This window comes from Electrona antarctica (assembly GCF_951216825.1).
Source record: "Electrona antarctica genome assembly, chromosome: 24".
In the NCBI taxonomy this organism is placed as follows: Eukaryota; Metazoa; Chordata; class Actinopteri; order Myctophiformes; family Myctophidae; genus Electrona; species Electrona antarctica.
In genome coordinates this window covers 11,407,130-11,425,728 of record NC_136803.1, presented here as the reverse complement: position 1 = coordinate 11,425,728, position 18,599 = coordinate 11,407,130, and the positions used below count along the sequence as shown (strand labels likewise).

The window sequence follows — 18,599 nt, the reverse complement described above, 5'->3', positions numbered from 1 at the left end:
ATTTTCTGCAAATATATTTAGTGTAGCGCAAAAACAGGAGGGGCACTATTATAGAACAGTGGTTCCCCAAAAACTTATCTCGAGACCCAAAAGAGAAATGCGATGTCTACCCGGGACCCAAACTAGTGCAAATAGCCAATCTACAAGCTTGTAGATCTGCTATTTTCACAACTTGGATTTTTATTTTTAATGTATGTTTGGTTAAAACATTTGAAAACGTCTAGGAATCTAGGAAACAAAACATAAAGGGCTAGGCGTATTTACTTGCGACCCGTACAAATTGGTCCGCGACCCACATATGGGTCCCGACCCACTTTTTTGGGTGCTGTAGAACCCTTGGGAATACAGTCAACTAAGTATAGGGTTTAAGTTGATGTTGTTGGAACACTTGTTGGCCATGACGCACGTCCCCTGCTACACACGACACATGCACTCCTGTCTCCTGTACGCTCTGTTCCAGGACTCATCTCATCTCCCAAACGGTGCCTTCTGTTCCCATTCTGGGCTTCTATGAAAAGCTCCATCACACCAAGGACCCTGATTAGACCCTGATTAGACCCTATTTTCTTCTGGAACAGCAACTCTATGATGTCTGCATATTATAAGGAGCGTGTGGTTATGAATAGTAGAGTAATATGAAGATACAACCCCACAAACACGAAACAGAACGACAAACAACAACTAGTAATTCAGTGCAATAGTAGAGTAATGAATAGCAGCACTATATCTCAGTGAGGTAACATTGGATTCCTAAATTGCAAGGCTCTCGGCACAGTGAAAATGGTGTCACAGTCTTATCCTCTGCATTTTTTATAGGCCCTGTTTTGCATACCAGAAATGAAGTGCGCCGTGTGAATAGTGACTTGCAGTATACAACCAAAAGCACAGTCTCACTTTGCTGATGTTACAGCATTGTACGCTCATTCCTCCTTTTTATGACTAGCTGTAAAAGATCAGGGGAGATTATGAACCAATAGACCAAGGATGAGGCTAATGGTCCTCAGATATACACAACTGTTAATGCTGCTTTATTCTCTCTCGTTGATGTCAAAAGTGTTGCATGATTGCATCCATTACCATTATTATCCAAATGCCAAAATTGACCGGACATTTTCACATTTAAGCCGACACCAGCGGTGTTATTACAAATTAACCAATCAACACGTGCCAGGCAGTAATGCTGATGTTGTTGTCATGGTTTAATTGCAAGGGGACAGCCTCAGATAATGTACATTGATTGAAACATATTGATTAGGATCTCTGTTGGAAACACTAACCGCCCCTTTTGAGCAATGCATGTACTGCATCTTTATCTGCATGGATGGAGCCCACAAGCAAAGCTGGGTATTCAATTACATTTCTTTTTTTCAAACAAATTTAGACGTTCACTCTAAAAAACAAAACAAACCGAAAGTAACTTCAGACCATGGAACATGTAAGTTCAAACGAAATACCTGAAGATTCAGACTGCAGGGTGACGTCATGAATTTGGGTTTTCAAATAATTATCTGACTTTTGACCACAACTGGCTGAAAATGCAAAATGGCCACCATTCATATCACCATAGCAACAGCCTGAGGTCCCCCACAAGCACATGATATGAACCTGACATCATATTTATTTGATGACATTAACATAGTTTGGTCAATATAGTGCATTAAGTGCAAAGCAATCAAAACAAATAAAATTGATAAGGGATAGAGAATTTGCGAATGCTCGTAGTATAAAAATAGGTGTTACATTGATTAAAATAGCAGTAGTACACAACATAATTATTACTTCAAATATCATTTATGAATTTTCATTTTGATAACATGTCAACTCTACATATTAAGAATGAATACCCATATTCATTTTTAATATAATAGTCACCTCTATGAGAGCTCACGAAGGCCATCTCGCCTCCCAATTTCGAAAAGTGCAGAAAGCAATACAAAGACATTTTCTTTTTTTCCTCTTTTTTCTATTTCTCTCATTTTCTTCAAATGACGCAGTCTCTTTTGAACACTGGGTGGGGTGGGGAGGGGTGGGGGGATGGGGAGGGCAGGGGGTGTGCCACTTCAAATAAAAAAGCCACTTTTACAATGCCGAGCTACAGTAATTAAATGATAGTACAAACATAAGCCGTTTTCATCGGAGGATGGTGGAGTATGATGACACAGGTAATACTGATGTGGAATCAAAAGTTTTGAAAAGACATGGCAGATTATATCAATAAATACTTACTTACAGACTACAGCAGAAAATAGTCCCACACAGTTTTGAAGCTCTGCTGTACAGTGAGTGATTCTGTCCAAGAGTGATTTTATAAACTGTTTTTTTTTTTTTTTCCTTTTTCTGATTCACAATATACCTTATGTATGGTTATATTCCTGAAAATGTAGCTGGGTAAGATTTTTTTTTTTCACCTGTACACTTACATTTTGTGTGTAATCGGATCTTCACCATAGAAAAATAGATTTTGCATCATCATCATCATCAGTTAAGTAGAGCAACTTTGTTCATCCGTGTATTGTTTGTGTTGTCATCATTGTTGTTGTTGTTGTTTTGTTTTGTTTTGTTTCAAGAAAGCTGTATCCATTCCTCTAATGTCATGTTTCAGAAATAAGAATAAGACTGTTCGGCACACCCCATTTTATCTGGTTTTCTTTTTTTTTGTGTTGTTATGTGCCACTGCCAAGGCACCCTATAGAAACTGAGCCAGTGTTTTAACGAGGTCAAGGGGGTTGGGGGGGGGGAGCAGGGGGGGGGGGGGGGAGACACTTTGTTAACATTGACGATCCTATAGTTGCTCAGAATTGGCTAAAGGTGGTCTGTTTCTCAAGAACTTCGAGGTAATCGGGCTCAGACTGCAGTTTCGCTTTTAGCTCCAAATATTCGTTCCTGTTGGGTTCCACATAAACAGTACTGGGCGCCGTGCCGTAGAGCACCGTTTCCCTTATCCGCTCCGGGTGCAAGAACTGACGTCTGACATCAAAGTTGGGGTTGTAAGTGTACGACACGGGCCCCGTGTACTTGTACTCTAGATTGGCCCCCACCGGGATGGACGGAAGGGGCTGGTGTGGGGACTGCTTATCGGGGTCGAGCATGCCCCTGAAGAAATGGTCCGTGTCAACGACTGGGGAGGGGTTCTCGCGTGGCTCAATGGTACTAACGCTGTACGTGGGGCTCCTCATGGTGCCGCCGTCCATCTCCTCGTCCGGGTTACTCCTATACGTAACCTTGAGCTCATGGAGATCCCGGTAATCCTCCACCGCGTTGCCCTCCCTCGACCTGTAAATGGGGTTTTTGCACATGTGACCCATGGGGTGCGGGATGTACTCGTAGACGTGGCCGACGGGGGCCTTGGCCTTGGGGCCCGAGCGGTTGCTGTACAGGCTGTACTGCAGGTTAAACGAGCTCACGTCCGAGTTGTTGGTGCTGGTGCGGTCACTCTGCGACCTTTTGCGCTTCTTCATGACCACCACAAACAGGCCCGCGGCCACGAAGACGGACATGATGAAGACGAGCAGCAGACTCAGGATGAGGACGGAGAGGGGGACGGTGCTATTGGGGGTGTTGTAGCGCTGCGGGGCCTCCGTCGTCGTGGACCGCTCGTCCACAGCCTCGTCCGTCGGGGCCACCGTCGACACGGCGACGTCGGAATAATCCGGGCACAGCAACTCAGACTGGACGGAGCGCAGGTCCATGCCGGCGTGGCGCTTGGGGCTCTCGCACATGACCTCGTTGACCACGGTGCCGGCGCTGAGCTGCTCAAGCCATATCTTCATGCCCACCATGTCGCAGGAGCAATCCCACGGGTTCTCAAACAGATCTATCTGCACCAGCAGCTTCAGCTGGTCCAAGACGCCGCTCACCGGCAGATTCTGAAAGTGGTTGCTGCGCAGGTTGAGTCGAGACAAGGGGAGGCTGGCGAAGATGCCCCCTGGTAAGGTCTTCAGGAGGTTATTGTTGAGGAAAAGCAGCTGCAGGTTGGGGAGGTAGCGGTAAGTGCCGGGGTCGACCTCTCTGATTTTGTTGTACTCTAAATAAAGATACTGCAGGTTCTGCAGTCCAAAAAACATCTCTCCCGAAAGCCTGTCCATGAGATTACCATTTAAATACAGCCTACGTAGGTTGGTTAAATCCCCAAAGGCTCGGTCATGTATGAGGGATATCCTGTTGTTCCCCAGGTGAAGCAAATCCAACCCGGTGGCATCGACAAAATCTGATCTCCGCACCACGGGGATGTAATTCCCAGTCAGATACATTTTTTTAGGGTTGTATGGCTTGGGTTTAAGGTCAGAAATACTCTCAATCTTTCTCTCTTGGCAGTTGACATTTAGCCCAAGGTCAGATATCTGCAGGTTGCATGTACAGGCAGTGGGGCAGTCCAAAGGCACAGGAGATTTGGTCTGAAAAGCAATGATGGGGCCATAGTTGTATGGATTGCCACCTGGTATTCGTGAGGTGGGCTTTGACCTTGTTTTATTAAACTGCCGCGTGCCCTTGGTGGGCCTAGAAGAGGACCTCAGCACCGCCGACGAGGTGGCAGAGGCCGTGACGGCCGCAGGTGTGGTCTGATAATATCCATTGGTGCTGAGAGGGGGCACGGGCCTCGCTGATTCCTCCATGGGCCTCCGTGGGCAGAGCTCTTGCTTTGACACCTCGTCCAGATCTCTGCCGTGGAGCCGGAACGGCGTCTCGCACACTACCTCCCCCACCAGAGCGGTGTAGGATATACTCTCCAGCCAGGCCTTGAGCGAGATAAGCTCACAGGAACAATTCCACGGGTTCTCCTCCAGTTGTAATTCCACCACCTTGTCCATGTGCTCCAGGAGGCCAATGTACGGGAACATTTTTAGCCGGTTGCCCCTCACATCCAAGTGTGTGAGGGGCACGTTCCGGAAAATGTTCGGCGGCAGGGCAGAGAGAAGGTTGTCATTCAAAATCATCACCGTCAGTTGGTGGAGCTTGCCCAAGGCGTTGGGCTCGATGGCCGTGATGTAATTATAATCGATCTGAAGGTATTCCAAGCTCTCCAGCCCCACGAACGTGTCGTCCCTCAGAATGTCAATCTTGTTGTTGTTGAGGTGCAGCCTTTTTAATCCCTGGAGTCCGTTGAAGGCACCCGACTCGATCTCGGAGACGTCGTTGTTTCCCAGGTGCAGGATAGTCACCCCTGTGTAGTTGATGAAATCATTGACTGACAGTCTCTTCAAGAGGTTCCCTGTCAGCAGGAGATGATACATGGAGAAGTGCACGGGGCTGATCTCCGTCAGCCTGACAATGCCCCTGTTCTCACAGCTGACTGTCAGGATGCCTTCCTTCTCCTCGCACGTACACAGGCTCCGGCAGATCTCCCCATAATTGTCATACATCTCGACCAGCCTCGGAGATGATGCAATCAGAAGGATTATTTTCAGGACCCAGATATGCATTTTTCGTGGGAGAGAGGGTGCCCCAGCTCACTCAAGTGTGGTGCCAGTGTGAGGTGTCATCTAAAGGAGGGAAAGAAGAAAAAAATAGGATGGTTTCTATTTAAAAAACACAGGCTAATACAATTACTAATACAATGATGCTGGCTGCAGGCCTATTGACAATTTGATAGTTGATAATCACCTCATAACATATAGTCAGCTGTTGAGATTTTTTTAAAGTGACAAGACAGCAGCAGACGTGCAAAACACACAGGCTACAGATAATCATGCATATATATGCCGGCATCAGTTTGGCCATTATCGTTGGAAGCAGCGGGCTTCACGGAGCACTCTGCCATAAATATGCACTTCGATGTAATGATCATGTTGATTGTGGAAAATATCCGCGGTGGACAGCCACTGCGCATTTCTGACAGCTCGCCTGGATTCCAAAACCATTTCGCAAAAAGCGAATAATTTCCTATTGGCTGTAATAATACTAATTCGATCCTATAGCAGAAAAAAAGCGCACTGTCAAACGATTGCATGCCACCGTGCCACGCAACAACAATGTAGGCAAAAAAAGCCACCCCGTGATGATAATCCAATTTAAAGCCCTCGTTTTTTTCGTTATCAAAGTAACATCACATCTCGAAGAGGCAACCAACTATCTGCCCACAACCGACAAGATGATTTCTCACTCACCCCGCATACCCGACGACTTGAAAACAGTGGAGAAACTGTCGGATTCCCCCTCTCTCTTCACGCACGTCCAGCGGCATAAGAGCAGAGAATCAATATCGCCTATATGTGGGTCTATGACTGACATATTATCATTGGGAAATATTTCAGGCTGTCATAAACAAAACGACAGTGTTGAAAATGCAAATAAATGAATAAAATAAAGCAAGCGGTGCTCATCCTAAATCCGGCCTGCAACGGGAATTTGTAGTAGTCTCATCCTATACAAGACGATAGTCACAGCCCTTCTCCTGCCCGCTGGCAAGAACAGAAATGAAGGGAGTTGATCAAAGACAAAATCTGCTACCGGATGTCTGTTGGCAATTGCATTTTGATGGGGAATAAATAATTCTATAATCAAGTAGGCCTAGTCTTTATCGCATCCGGTAGGCTATAGAGCCGGTTATATGTCTCTCTCTCTCTCTCTCTCTCTCTCTCTCTCTCTCCCTCTCTCTCTCCCTCGCGCGCGTGTGCGCATTCACACTTAAGAACAAACACGCGGACACACGCACGCCCCCTCTCTTTCTGTCTGTCTCTCTCGCCCTCTCTTTCTCTCTCTCTCTCTCTCTCTCTCACACACACACACACACACACACACACACACACACACACACACACACACACACACACACACACACACACACACACACACACACACACACACACACACACACACACACACACACACACACACACACACGCGCGCGCGCGCGCACACAGTATGTGCTGCGAAAAGGAAAATGGGGAAAAAGAGGGAGAGAGAGAGAGAGAGAGATCTATCACCCGGGAGAAAATGCGCTCCACAGTGATTCTAAAATATGGTGGCATGTTTCATTATGCTGATGCTTTCGCCTTTCGGTTGCATGACAGGGCTACTTTCCTTCTGTCCTTACATTTCTAGCTAATTCCTATCATAAGCTTGCGAAAAACCCATCGATAACTTGAACGCCAGTAGCCTATATACTGGTGCGATTCGTTGTGCTGAAGCATTGTTTGGAACGAAATTAATTAAATAAATGTAAAAACAAATACAGGCTATAGCCTATATATATATATATATGAGCGAGAAATTGCCAGAACAGCTGTGGTCTGTCTGTGGACACCTTGCTCAACAGCATTTGAGATCCGGATCAACTTCGATGCTTATACAATTAAGTGGAGCGACCGCGGACATTTCAGCACCACGGACAGTCCCCCTACATTGCAAAGCACCACAATCGCCTTTAGATGTCTCTAGATGTCCCCGCATGTGAGAACAGATTCTTACCGTGGTGAGTCTGGTAACCGCCAAATCATCCCGAAAATCAGGGCTATGCCTCTTCTACCCCCGGAATCCTCCTTGAAAACATGGATTTGGTGATGGGGTTTTTTTGTGGTGTTTTTTTTTTTTTTTTTTCTCGTTCGTCCCTCGTTGGCTGCAATACAAATAAATAAATAAATAAAAAAGAGGATCCTTAAAGTCGAGTCTCTCCGGTATTTAGCTCCACATACCGCGCACTGAGGAGCGCATAAACACTGTCTCATTCACGCCAATAACGTGACGACCAGCGCGGCATAAGCGGCTCCTGTATTCTTCGTCCTCCTCCGGAAATTAGCAGTCTCATCTCGGAATGTGGGAAAACGTATAAAGCAAGCCCTTCCAAAAAGTTCACACATGAGAGAGAAACGGGGACAGGTCGAAAACGTGATTATCCCACATCATCACACAATAAGTCTCGGCGCGCCAGGCATCTTCTTTTCAAGTGTGACTTTCATTCCATATTATGCACCGATGAGACGAGCCGAGAGAAGCACCGGTCCCCTTCTTGCATGCAGCCTTCTGCCAGCTGGTACGGCTTGTACCATCAGTTTATGTATAGATCTAAACAACCCCAAGGTCTCTCTCTTCTTTTCAATCGCCGCCTGTTCAAATCGAACGAATATCTCGGGAGTATTTTATTTCACGTTTCTGCCTTGGGGCGAATGAATCCGATACCGACCGTCCCCCGTTAATCGTTACAGGCTATAATCTTCAGCCTCGCTCTCCACCACCAAACCAACGGTTTTCAACTAGTGGAACTTGATCTTGGTCGGCGCTGCAAACCAGCAGCGCATTCCCCTCAGCAACGCACGCATTATGAAACAATTACCACACAGTAACGACACGCGAAATAACTCGTAGAAATGCATAAATCCCCATCTCAAGGCTGTCACAGCCTGGAAAACGAAAAGCAATTTAATGCGGGCAATGGGAGATATGATAATCTGAGGGAGGGGTGGGAGGGGGTGTGTGGGTGGTGGACGTGGTGGTGGCGGTGGGGAGGGAGCTGGAAGGAGACCCATAGAGGGCAGCACAATGATGAAGAAAGCACAGTCTCGTCTCTGTCCAGCTCCCATGCTTGCAGTTGCAGGGCCGGTTCTCAAAAGTTATGGGGGATATTTATTTTTAGACAATGTAAAAATTACCACAAAATATCTGTCCTACCATTTATCATTTCTGATTGGGTGGGCTGCAGTATTTCTTTGAGAAATCTAGACCCACCTGAACACTGTTTGCCACCAGTGCTGTTAACAGACAGGGGTCTGAAGGAAATTGCACTAGATTAAAGGAGAAGAGATGATATATAGATAAACTGATATGATGAGATGCAGCTTTCTGTGCTTTTCAGGGGGTTACAGGGATTTATTCCTGCCTAGTGCCCTAGTGGGGCAGGCTATATAGAACTGGCCCTGCATGTTTGCATTTCTGCCTGGGTTGCTGTTCAAGTTCATTCTTAACCCATTTAGGCCTGAAAAAAATGTCTTCTAAATCCTGACAGTTTTCTGAAATACCTATGTTTCTAGTCCTATATCACTCAATATTTCATGTCAAGGACCCCAAAAATGATCTGTAATTGGCCTCCAACCCCCATCTGAAAATATGTTGTCCCAGGGACCTCCCCAGAAGCAAAGATTCAAGCAAAATATATTCCAAATTTGAGGCATTTTCATGATTAAAAAAAATAGCAGATCTACAAGCTTGTAGCGCGCCACTCGGTGGCGCGCTATGAGCTTGTAGATCTGCTATTTTTCAATAGCTAAATTATAACATAATGTTTAAAACACCAAAAGGGGTTCTCGCCCAAAATGGGTTAATATACTGAAGAATAACAAGTGCTTGATTTGTCAGTGTGTAATTATTCTGCTGTTAGTCCCATGTGTTTGACATTCAGAACCACATTCAGAATACATCTCCATCCATGTATAATGTCCTGCTTTTCCTCAGTATAGCCTATATACTCTGCCATTGTACGATTCCAGTCCGATTTTTTATTTTATTTTTCCTGGCTAAAAGTGGTAAGGCGTTGAGGGACATTACAGGCTGACATTCACGCTGAATGTATCAGCCTGCTTCATTGCTCGGCCCACAAAAGCTAATTCAAACTGATTTCACCTGAGAGGAATTATTCTTTATATACCCCCAAACCTGTCAGGCAGGCTTAGCTGCTAAACATGCCTTATCCCATGTAGGCCTGACGTCGAAAAAAATAAAAAGTCTTCTGAAAGAATATATATTCGGGGCGCCCGCTGGCCTAGTGGTCCAGGCGCATGCCACATAGGCTCTGGCCTGACAGTGCGTCGCGTGTTCGAGTCCCGCTCATGACGACCTTTGCTGCATGTCTCTCCCCTTCTCTCTCTCCCTCTTTCCTGTCTATCTTCACTTGTAACTATCAATAAAGGCAAAAAGCCAAAAAAAAGAATATATATTCAAAGATTTGTGCCGCATTTTTACGATTTTTCAAAAATAGCAGACCTATACAAGCTCGTAGCGCGCCACTCGGTGGCGCGCTATGAGCTTGTAGATCTGCTATTTTTCAATAGCCAAAGCATAACATAATGCTAACACCAAAAGGGGTTCCCGCCCAAAATGGGTTAAACCCAGCCCTATTGTTTCTGAAAACATGGTGATTGGCCTGGGCAGGATTTCATTATGGAACCAATCCCTTGAGAAGGTATACAGTACAGTGAAACCCCTGAAAACAAAGTTATATGAAGCCATGGAGGAAAAATGTGACCGGCATGCTCAATGCGTGCGACACAAGTCTGCAATTCACAGAACTGAGGCTGAGCAAATTGTATTTTCTCTCAACTCATGCTATCTTTTGGGACTAGCCTAAAAAAAGAGAAAGCTATTAAGCAATAAGCACATCCCTACTGTCAATGGCATGGGTTTACAAATGGAATCTCTATTGAGAGAAATGTTGGGATTTGACTTAATCCATTTCCTGCTAAACAGTGTAGCCTGCTAATGCTGCTTTATTCCGGCACTAAGAACTCAGCATTTGACCAAAATAGTGGCTTATTTGCCCCTCGTTATAAGAGCAAATGAAGCCAAAGCGAGGGCTGCCCTATTGAACCCCCAGTCGTAGGAGGACAGTAAACTTTAGAAGCACTTAAGTAAAGCCCTAACAGAAAATCGAATTAAATCTGGCGTATGGTGGGGCCGGCATGTCCAAAGAGATTTCCCACTTAGTCAGCCGTATTGTGTGGTAATAAGTCAACCCTCATGCGCTCTCCAGCGTACGCAGAACAACAATAAGAGGATGTGGCAACCCCAAAATTAGCCGTGGAGAGAGATGCATTAAATTATCTTTAAGTCTCCGGCATCCGTAATCGCATTAACGGTCCTGCATCCTGCGGGGATGAAGGAGCACCCGCACCGTTACATGTGGGGTTACGTGTGGGGAGAAACGGCCATGTTTGTCTCTTTATCTGTCCCTCCGAAAGGGAACTTTGGCTCTCTTGAGGCATGATCGCACCACTGGAATCATCTCTCTCTCTCTCTCTCTCTCTCTCTCTCTCTCTCTCTCTCTCTCTCTCTCTCTCTCTCTCTCTCTCTCTCTCTCTCTCTCTCTCTCTCTCTCTCTCTCTCTCTCTCTCTCTCTCTCTCTCTCTCTCTCCTCTCTCTCTCTCACATCTGCTGATGATAGAGGAATACCCTTGATAAGAAGCTGCGTGTTGATGTGGTGGTTTTGGGGTGAAGAGGTGTGCTGTATATGTTTTGTCTGCATGTTTTGTTGGCTGTGTCTGCAGAAATCGGCGCTTGTGTGCGTGCGTGCGTTCGTGCATGTAATAAACATGGTTATTATGTGTCTTTTGACCTGTACATGCACAGTATTTTTTTTCTTTCTTCCTCCATATTCTTCTCAGGGGAAATATACAAAAGATCAAGACAGGGAAGAGATACAAAATTAACAAATTGTTCAATGGTGGAAATGAGACGCTGCCCCTGCCCACCACCACAGAGGTTGTGGGTTCGAATCCACCGTGGTGCAACCGGCTTTGTCGAGCATCTATACGATTACAAACACAATTGGCCCGTGTCCAGGGGCAAGGGAAGCCGGGTGGAGACTCGGGAGGGCGTGTAGTGCAACAGGCTGGGGTGGACCTGTCAGCAGGGAGTGTTGGGCGGGAGGAGTACAGCAGTGCTTCTCAAACTTTTTCATGTCAAGGGACCCCCAAATTAACACTCATTAGCCTGCAGACCCCCATTAGAAAATATACGCCAAGGACCCCCACGAGAGAAGACCATCTTAATTTCAAGGACCGCAGGTTTGACCTGAATTAGGCCCATTCAATGGCATTTCTATCTCTGGGTATATTGTAAAATCCAAGTTAATTTAACTCTGAGAGTGTACAAATGAGTTACAGACCCATAAGGGTCCATTTGGTTCCTAACTATCATTTAGCTGGGGACCCCCTGGAACTCCCTCAAGGACCCCCTGGGGATCCCCGGACCCCACTTTGGGAACCACTGGAGTATAGGACGAAGGCTCTACGTAGGATACAACAGCAGTGGCAACACAGAAATGTGTGTTGGGAGGAATCAATTGACATAATGAATGTCTTTTTATAGTGTATAAACAATGGTGTAAATAATTCTACAATCCAAGAAGAAACAAAAGCGAAAACCGAAAATCAATAGTACACACGACTCGACTCCTATAGCCTACTATGTATAGCAGACTGTTTTTGCGTGCGTGCGTGCGTGCGTGCGTGCGTGCGTGCGTGCGTGCGTGCGTGCGTGCGTGCGTGCGTGCGTGCGTGCGTGCGTGCGTGTGTGTGTGCGTGTGTGTGTGTGTGTACGCGTGCGTGCGTGCGTGTGTGGAACATTTGCAAAGGTTAATAAGGTCACAACGTGGGTGTTGTACTGATAGGCCACATGCAAAGAACACAAAGTGCCAGGCCAAACAATTTAGTCATTAAAGAAGAACATCTGCACGCAAGAGTGAGCTTAGCGTGTATTGCATGATTTGATTTTTCTTTCTTTCTTTTTCCCTGATAACCTCATCATCATTACCATAATACAAGTAAACAAATGCAGCGCATGTACCATGCTGAGGTCAGATAAATACAATCCACTCGTTTAGTGTTTAATCGGGGGTATACCAGTGGTTTTCAACTCTTTTCATAATCACCGTTTATGATTTATGAATGGATCACCATTTGATTGGATTTTGCTTCTCAGACCAAACATCATGTTGTTGTCGTTGAATAAGATTTTGTCCACAATTCCATGCAGTATATTGTGCCATAGGAGAGACAACAGGCAAACGTTGATCAAAATAACAATACTTCTAATTGTGTAGACGTATTGGAAATGAATAGTAATGCAGATGTTTAACGATAATCTAACTCTTGAGGGCATAACATGAAACCAAATGGACGGTTTCATTTTACTCTCTCAAAAGTTACAGATCCAATAAAGGACCATTTGGTTAGTAACTCTTCATCATTTAGTTGAAAACCACTGGGCATACCATTTGCCTGGTGTGCCACTTGCTTTGATAAAGAAAGTAACAGCTTCTTCGCCTGGAAAGGAGCCAGCTTGGTTCGGGCATCTGGTTAGGATGCCTCTTGGGCGCCTCTCTAGGGAGGTCCTCGAGGCACATCCTACTGGGAGGAGACCCCGGGGCAGACCAATAAGGCGCAGTTGGAGGAAACACATCGACTCACTGGCCTTGGAACGTCTCGGGATCCCCCAGGAGGAAGTCACTAATGTTGCTCTGGAGAGGGAAGTCTGGAGCTCTCTGGTGGAGCTGTTGCCCCCGCGACCCGACTACGGATAGGCGGTTGAAGATGGATAGCCATGGAAGAAAGTAACAGACAGACAGACAGGCAGGCAGGCAGGCAGGCAGGCAGGCAGGCAGGCAGGCAGGCAGACAGACAGACAGACAGACAGACAGACAGACAGACAGACAGACAGACAGACAGACAGACAGACCTGTCTGTGGTTTGCCATACTGGTTGTTAACCACTGGCCTCTGTGGTAGTAAAAAACAGCAGGAAGGGGAAATAAAGAATCTGCATCTCACAAGGGACACACAATGTTGTTATTCACTCATTTGGAGGGGAAAAAAAAGGACGTACTAAATCAAATCTAAAGATACGCTGCCTCTGTACTTCTCCCAAGAGGCTGCTGATGAATATGTGTCTATAGAGGGGCTTATGATAATGTACATGCTACTGTATATTCCCACATCATATGGTAATGGTGACTGTTCACACATGGTGCAGCGAGGGGGTGGGCTTGCTGGCTTTGTCATGACGGGTGTCTTGCAGCGGAAAATAGTCAATCTACAAGCTCACTTCACGTCACAATGCGGCGCCTCGTGAGCTTGGACATTGGCTTTTCCCGGCGCAAGATACCGCCGTGCAGCGAGGCATGAATCAGGTTTAACACATCCCGTGACCTGTAAAGCATAAATATGTCCCTCAACCAGGAGATGATTTTACTTTGCTTGACAGGGTATCCTGTACTGGCATTACTCCAAGTCCCAGGAGGATGTGATGTACTGTGGAATTTAAGCTGGAGTCAGAGCATCATATGCACATGGATGCTGTCTGTCTGTATGGGTCCTTATGCGTTGTATAACTAGCATGGCTATGCATGTACAGTAGCGATGCTACCGGTCTCTGTGCATGGATGTTTTGGCATTGCAAAATGTATCAGTCCTTCACACTTCACCGTCGCACTTGACAGTCAGCCACGGCAGAGAGTGAACATTGTGGCAGGCTAAATATTGTATGCACATTTAGATGGTATGGTACAAACAATACGAGGTTCAAGGGGGATGAAGTACCGTTACGCACATTTGTGAATCTGAGGGAGAGGGGGAGAGAGAGATAGAGAGAGAGAGAGAGAGAGGCTGAAATGTTGGCCAGACTTCGCAGAGGATATGTAGCCACAGTACTATATAATAAGGTAGACCCGCGGCCGAGACCAGCTTTGGAAGCAGATAGTGTATCTGCTGGCGACACAAACAAAATGCTTTGCAGTACTACAGAGTTAAATAGTAAACAAAGAACACGGAGGACATCGTCTAGATTGTGAAGCACTTAACGAAGCTGTGCCATAGATGTGTGTTATTATGATAAGCACATATTGCACATTTGCACAAACCTCATCATCTCGTTTTGGCACGTGCAGGCCGGAGGCCATCTGCTGCTGCCCTACCTTTGCTTGGCCGGCTTTCCACAGGAGGGTTAACAATTATTTTTTGTTTCGGGGACCCAGGACAAATACAAAAAAATGTTTACGGCGCAAGGGTGCCAAAGCGCCGGTTTTGACGCGACCGACAACCCGGACTGTCATAATAATAATCTCTTTTGTCAATGTGGAAAAAGAAATAAGAGAAAATGTTGCTTTTGGAGAAAGTGGGACGCTCTGAATGACTCAACCCGTGGCTAGCCCCATTCTGGTGCCACCAGTGGAATCCAAGCTAATGAGACCACCCAGGACTACCCAAGCCTTCTGCTGTCAGCGATAGTGACACTCAACCAGCAGCCATGCCACCACACCGATACAATCTCCACATATTCAGACTTCCCGTGCACCCTGCGTGCCGGGAACTAACAAGCTTTGCAAATATGAGCTAATTAAACATTTTAAAGCTACATCCCGGGAATCATTTTAACGACTAAAACTTGATTTTATCTGTATGGTCGAGCGTGTCCATTGAGAAGTTTAGACTCTGGTGAAGTGGTTGCTAAACGTTAGCTCAAGACCAAAAAGAGAACTTAGACGTTTAGTTAAAATAGCAGATCTACAAGCTCGCAACGCGCCACATTGTGAGCTTGTAGATCTGCTATTTTCACTACTTCTGGAACATTTGTGTTATTTAAAGTTGAAAATGAGTACATTACTTGAGTAAATGTACTTGGCTACTTCACCCCACTGATTGTTTGAGTTCTGATGTCTGATCAAACGCATGCGAGCATAAAGCCTGCGCATTCATCGCAGTTGTGGTGATGTATACGGCACCGTCGCCGTCTCACCCAGCAAACCAACGGGCGCACGGTTGTTCTGCAGACAGCGATGATTGATGGCCCAGGCGAGACGAGGGGTTTGCGCGGTGAGGCCTCGTGCTTTTGTTTTCCGCTCTCCGTGCTCTTGGCCCCCAGCCCCGGCAGGCGAGGTAATTTAAAAACGTCGAATCGGTAACATGCAAACGTACCGAGTGAGAGGGCTTAAATGAACAGAGCTGCTGACGAGGCGATAAGTGCACGCCGCGCCATATGTAGGACGAGCAAAATGGGATTGACTTATCTGGTCCCCGGTGCAGAGGGGCCGGACCAGTGAACCGCAACCAAGTTCAATACGTAGGCCGCATAATCTGTGTGTGTGTGTTGTGTGTGCGTGCATGCGTGATGTGTGTAAAGGTCAAGGGTATGAATATGGGCCAGCGCAGCATATGTACTAGTTTAACTTGGTTTCAATTTAAACGCAATCAAGCATGTAAATGATCAATCGATCAATCAGTTAACCAGTTAATCCATCAGTCACTGAACTGAACTAGAATAGGAGCCTGGAATAGGTCCCTCAAAGATGCCTTCGTGTTTCCGTTGTTAAATTTCTCTGTGACTCATTCAGGGTTTAAACATTATGTTAATTATCCTATAGTGCTGTATAATATAATACAATAGCTGTATTAAGTGGCCTACCTGGAAAATATGCTGAATTATAAAACAAAGAGCGGCATTATCTGAGCCTCCACTCTACCATAGTCTGATTGGATAAACACGACTGCCGTCTGAAAATGTGCTAGTTATGTATTCCACTGGTAAGGCCATTGACTGATAGACAATAACCCCTTTTGATCTGAGATCAGATTCTAAAAATGTCTTCTACATCCTGACAGTTTTCTGAAAAAGCTATGTTTCTATGTCAGTCGTTCTTCAATTTTTCCAAAAATAGCAGACCTACAAGCTCGTAGCGCGCCACTCGGTGGCGCGCTATGAGCTTGTAGATCTGCTATTTTTCAATAGCTAAAGCATAACACAATGCTAACACACCAAAAGGGGTTCCCGCCCAAAAGGGGATAAACAAGGGCAAACAACAACACCTAATTGACCATTAGAGTGATGAGCTGTGGCAAGAAAACAAAACAAAACAAACCAACATCTCTGATATGGTTTGAAGTGCGGCGAGGCCAACATGCACCCTTTATGGAGTGGAAACACACTCCCGGATCATTGGACGGTCCAGCCTGCATTAAACTCATATACGGTATGTGTACTGTATGTATGTATGTATGTATGTATGTATGTATGTATGTATGTATGTATGTATGTATGTATGTATTGTATGTAGGGATGGGTCCGATTTGTCGACAAATCGATTATCGTTAACGGGACCCGAAATCGATTATGAAAATTAATAATCGATAATCGGGAAAAAAATAAAAGTTTTTTTTTTTTTTTTAAATGAAAATCTGTTGGAAAGGCAATACTGTCATCCAAACAGGACAGGGCTATAGGCCTACCAAAGTGTGCCTGGGATGTGTCTGTGTAGCTGCATGAGGAGTGTGAGTCATTGAGTGTGAGTGGAGATTGATTCCAATCAAGATACATGTTTGGAGGATTTAGCAGGTGTTGGGAATTTACCTAATCAGGCCTAGGCTGGGGTTGCTATGGTGATCAATTGGCTCAACACTTTTTTTTCCTTTTAAAAAATAATAATATATATATATATATATTTTGTGCTTTTGTGCTTTTGGCTTATCGATTTGTCGATAATTGATTAATATTGAATTATGCTAATCGATTTTCATTTTTGACACATTTACACATCCCTAATTGTATGTATGTATGTATGTATGTATGTATTGTATGTATGTATGTATGTATGTATGTATGTATGTATGTATGTATGTATGTATGTATGTATGTATGTATGTATGTATGTATGTATGTACAATTTACAATTTAGGCATTTAGCAGACGCTCTTAATCCAGAGCGATTTACATTAGGCAAGAACAAAAGCATGGGAATACATCACATATATAAAATGCATTTATCATGAAACATGCGTAAGCTAAGAACGTAACTAGAACATATCTATATAATGACACTATACATATAAACTATACATGTATACTATACTATGCTATACATATGTACTATGAGGTGCTATGCCTACATACAATGCAATTATTGTGCTGTCTACATGACATGCTATAAGTCTGTTTCAAATGCTATCTAAGTCTAAAAAGTGCTATCTAAGGGGGTAAGATAAGTGCTATGTATGTATGTATGTATGTTCATTCTGATAGCGATCTGGATAAGGCTATACACGTCACCTTTCATCCCTGCTGTATACGTACCTCCCAGATGAGCAGAAATCTGATTTGTATTTATATTCCTGTTTTCCTTATAGGTTAACCAATATATTGATTGAAAACATATTTGTCACTGAGTCCTTAATCTGCATTGTGGTATTACTGTCAGAAGTTAAACTGGGAAACGCACCCTTACACACCCATTGCTATCAGGAACAGGCAACTATATGTTTATTTTGACGATAATCCAGCAATTGCAAGCGTCTGTTTTGCTGCAAAATGCAGGGGATTAAGAGAGAACCCCCTACGTGTGATGGGAGTCTTGGGCAGTGGCAGTAGTACCAGCGTGGAAGAGGTTAACTCTGTCCTTGGCACTGGCATGACAAACACGAGAGTAAGCTATTAACGTGAAGCCGCATCACAAGTGGGGACAATTTATTTTGTATTTGCGTGCGTGCGTGCGTGCGTGCGTGCGTGCGTGCGTGCGTGCGTGCGTGCATTGCACTCACATTGGAGAGGCTTCCAGTAGGGGTGGGTTTCACACAAATTCTTTGTCTTCTCTTCTTCATGTCAGGTAGACCGACTGACTGACTGACTTTATATGGCTGCATTGAAGTGTATGATTCAACGTGTCAATGTTTACATTGTTTATAATTGTTTTAAAATATTGAATCGTTGAATCGTCAAAATTGCAATACAATTAAGAATCACAATATAAATCGAATCGGCACCCATTAGGTACCGAGATGGAATTGGGAGGTAAGTGGATCGTCCCTCCCACAGATTATGCTCATTGTGTGGAAATCATTTTTCTACTACTAATATTTTTGTTAGTAATTTAAAAAGTGCCCCTCATTCGGACTACATTTGACATGTATT

The 18,599-nt window shown here is 44.9% G+C and overlaps 1 protein-coding gene across 1 annotated transcript; it reads right to left on the bottom strand.

Annotated features, from left to right (window-relative positions):
- Positions 1–2,792: 2,792 nt before the first annotated feature.
- slitrk5 (SLIT and NTRK like family member 5) lies at positions 2,793–5,455 on the bottom strand (the record flags this gene model as incomplete). Its single annotated transcript, XM_079495817.1, has 1 exon — positions 2,793–5,455. The coding sequence occupies exon 1, from the start codon at positions 5,418–5,420 to the stop codon at positions 2,793–2,795; it is 2,628 nt and encodes an 875-aa protein (XP_079351943.1). The 5' UTR covers positions 5,421–5,455.
- Positions 5,456–18,599: the final 13,144 nt, after the last annotated feature.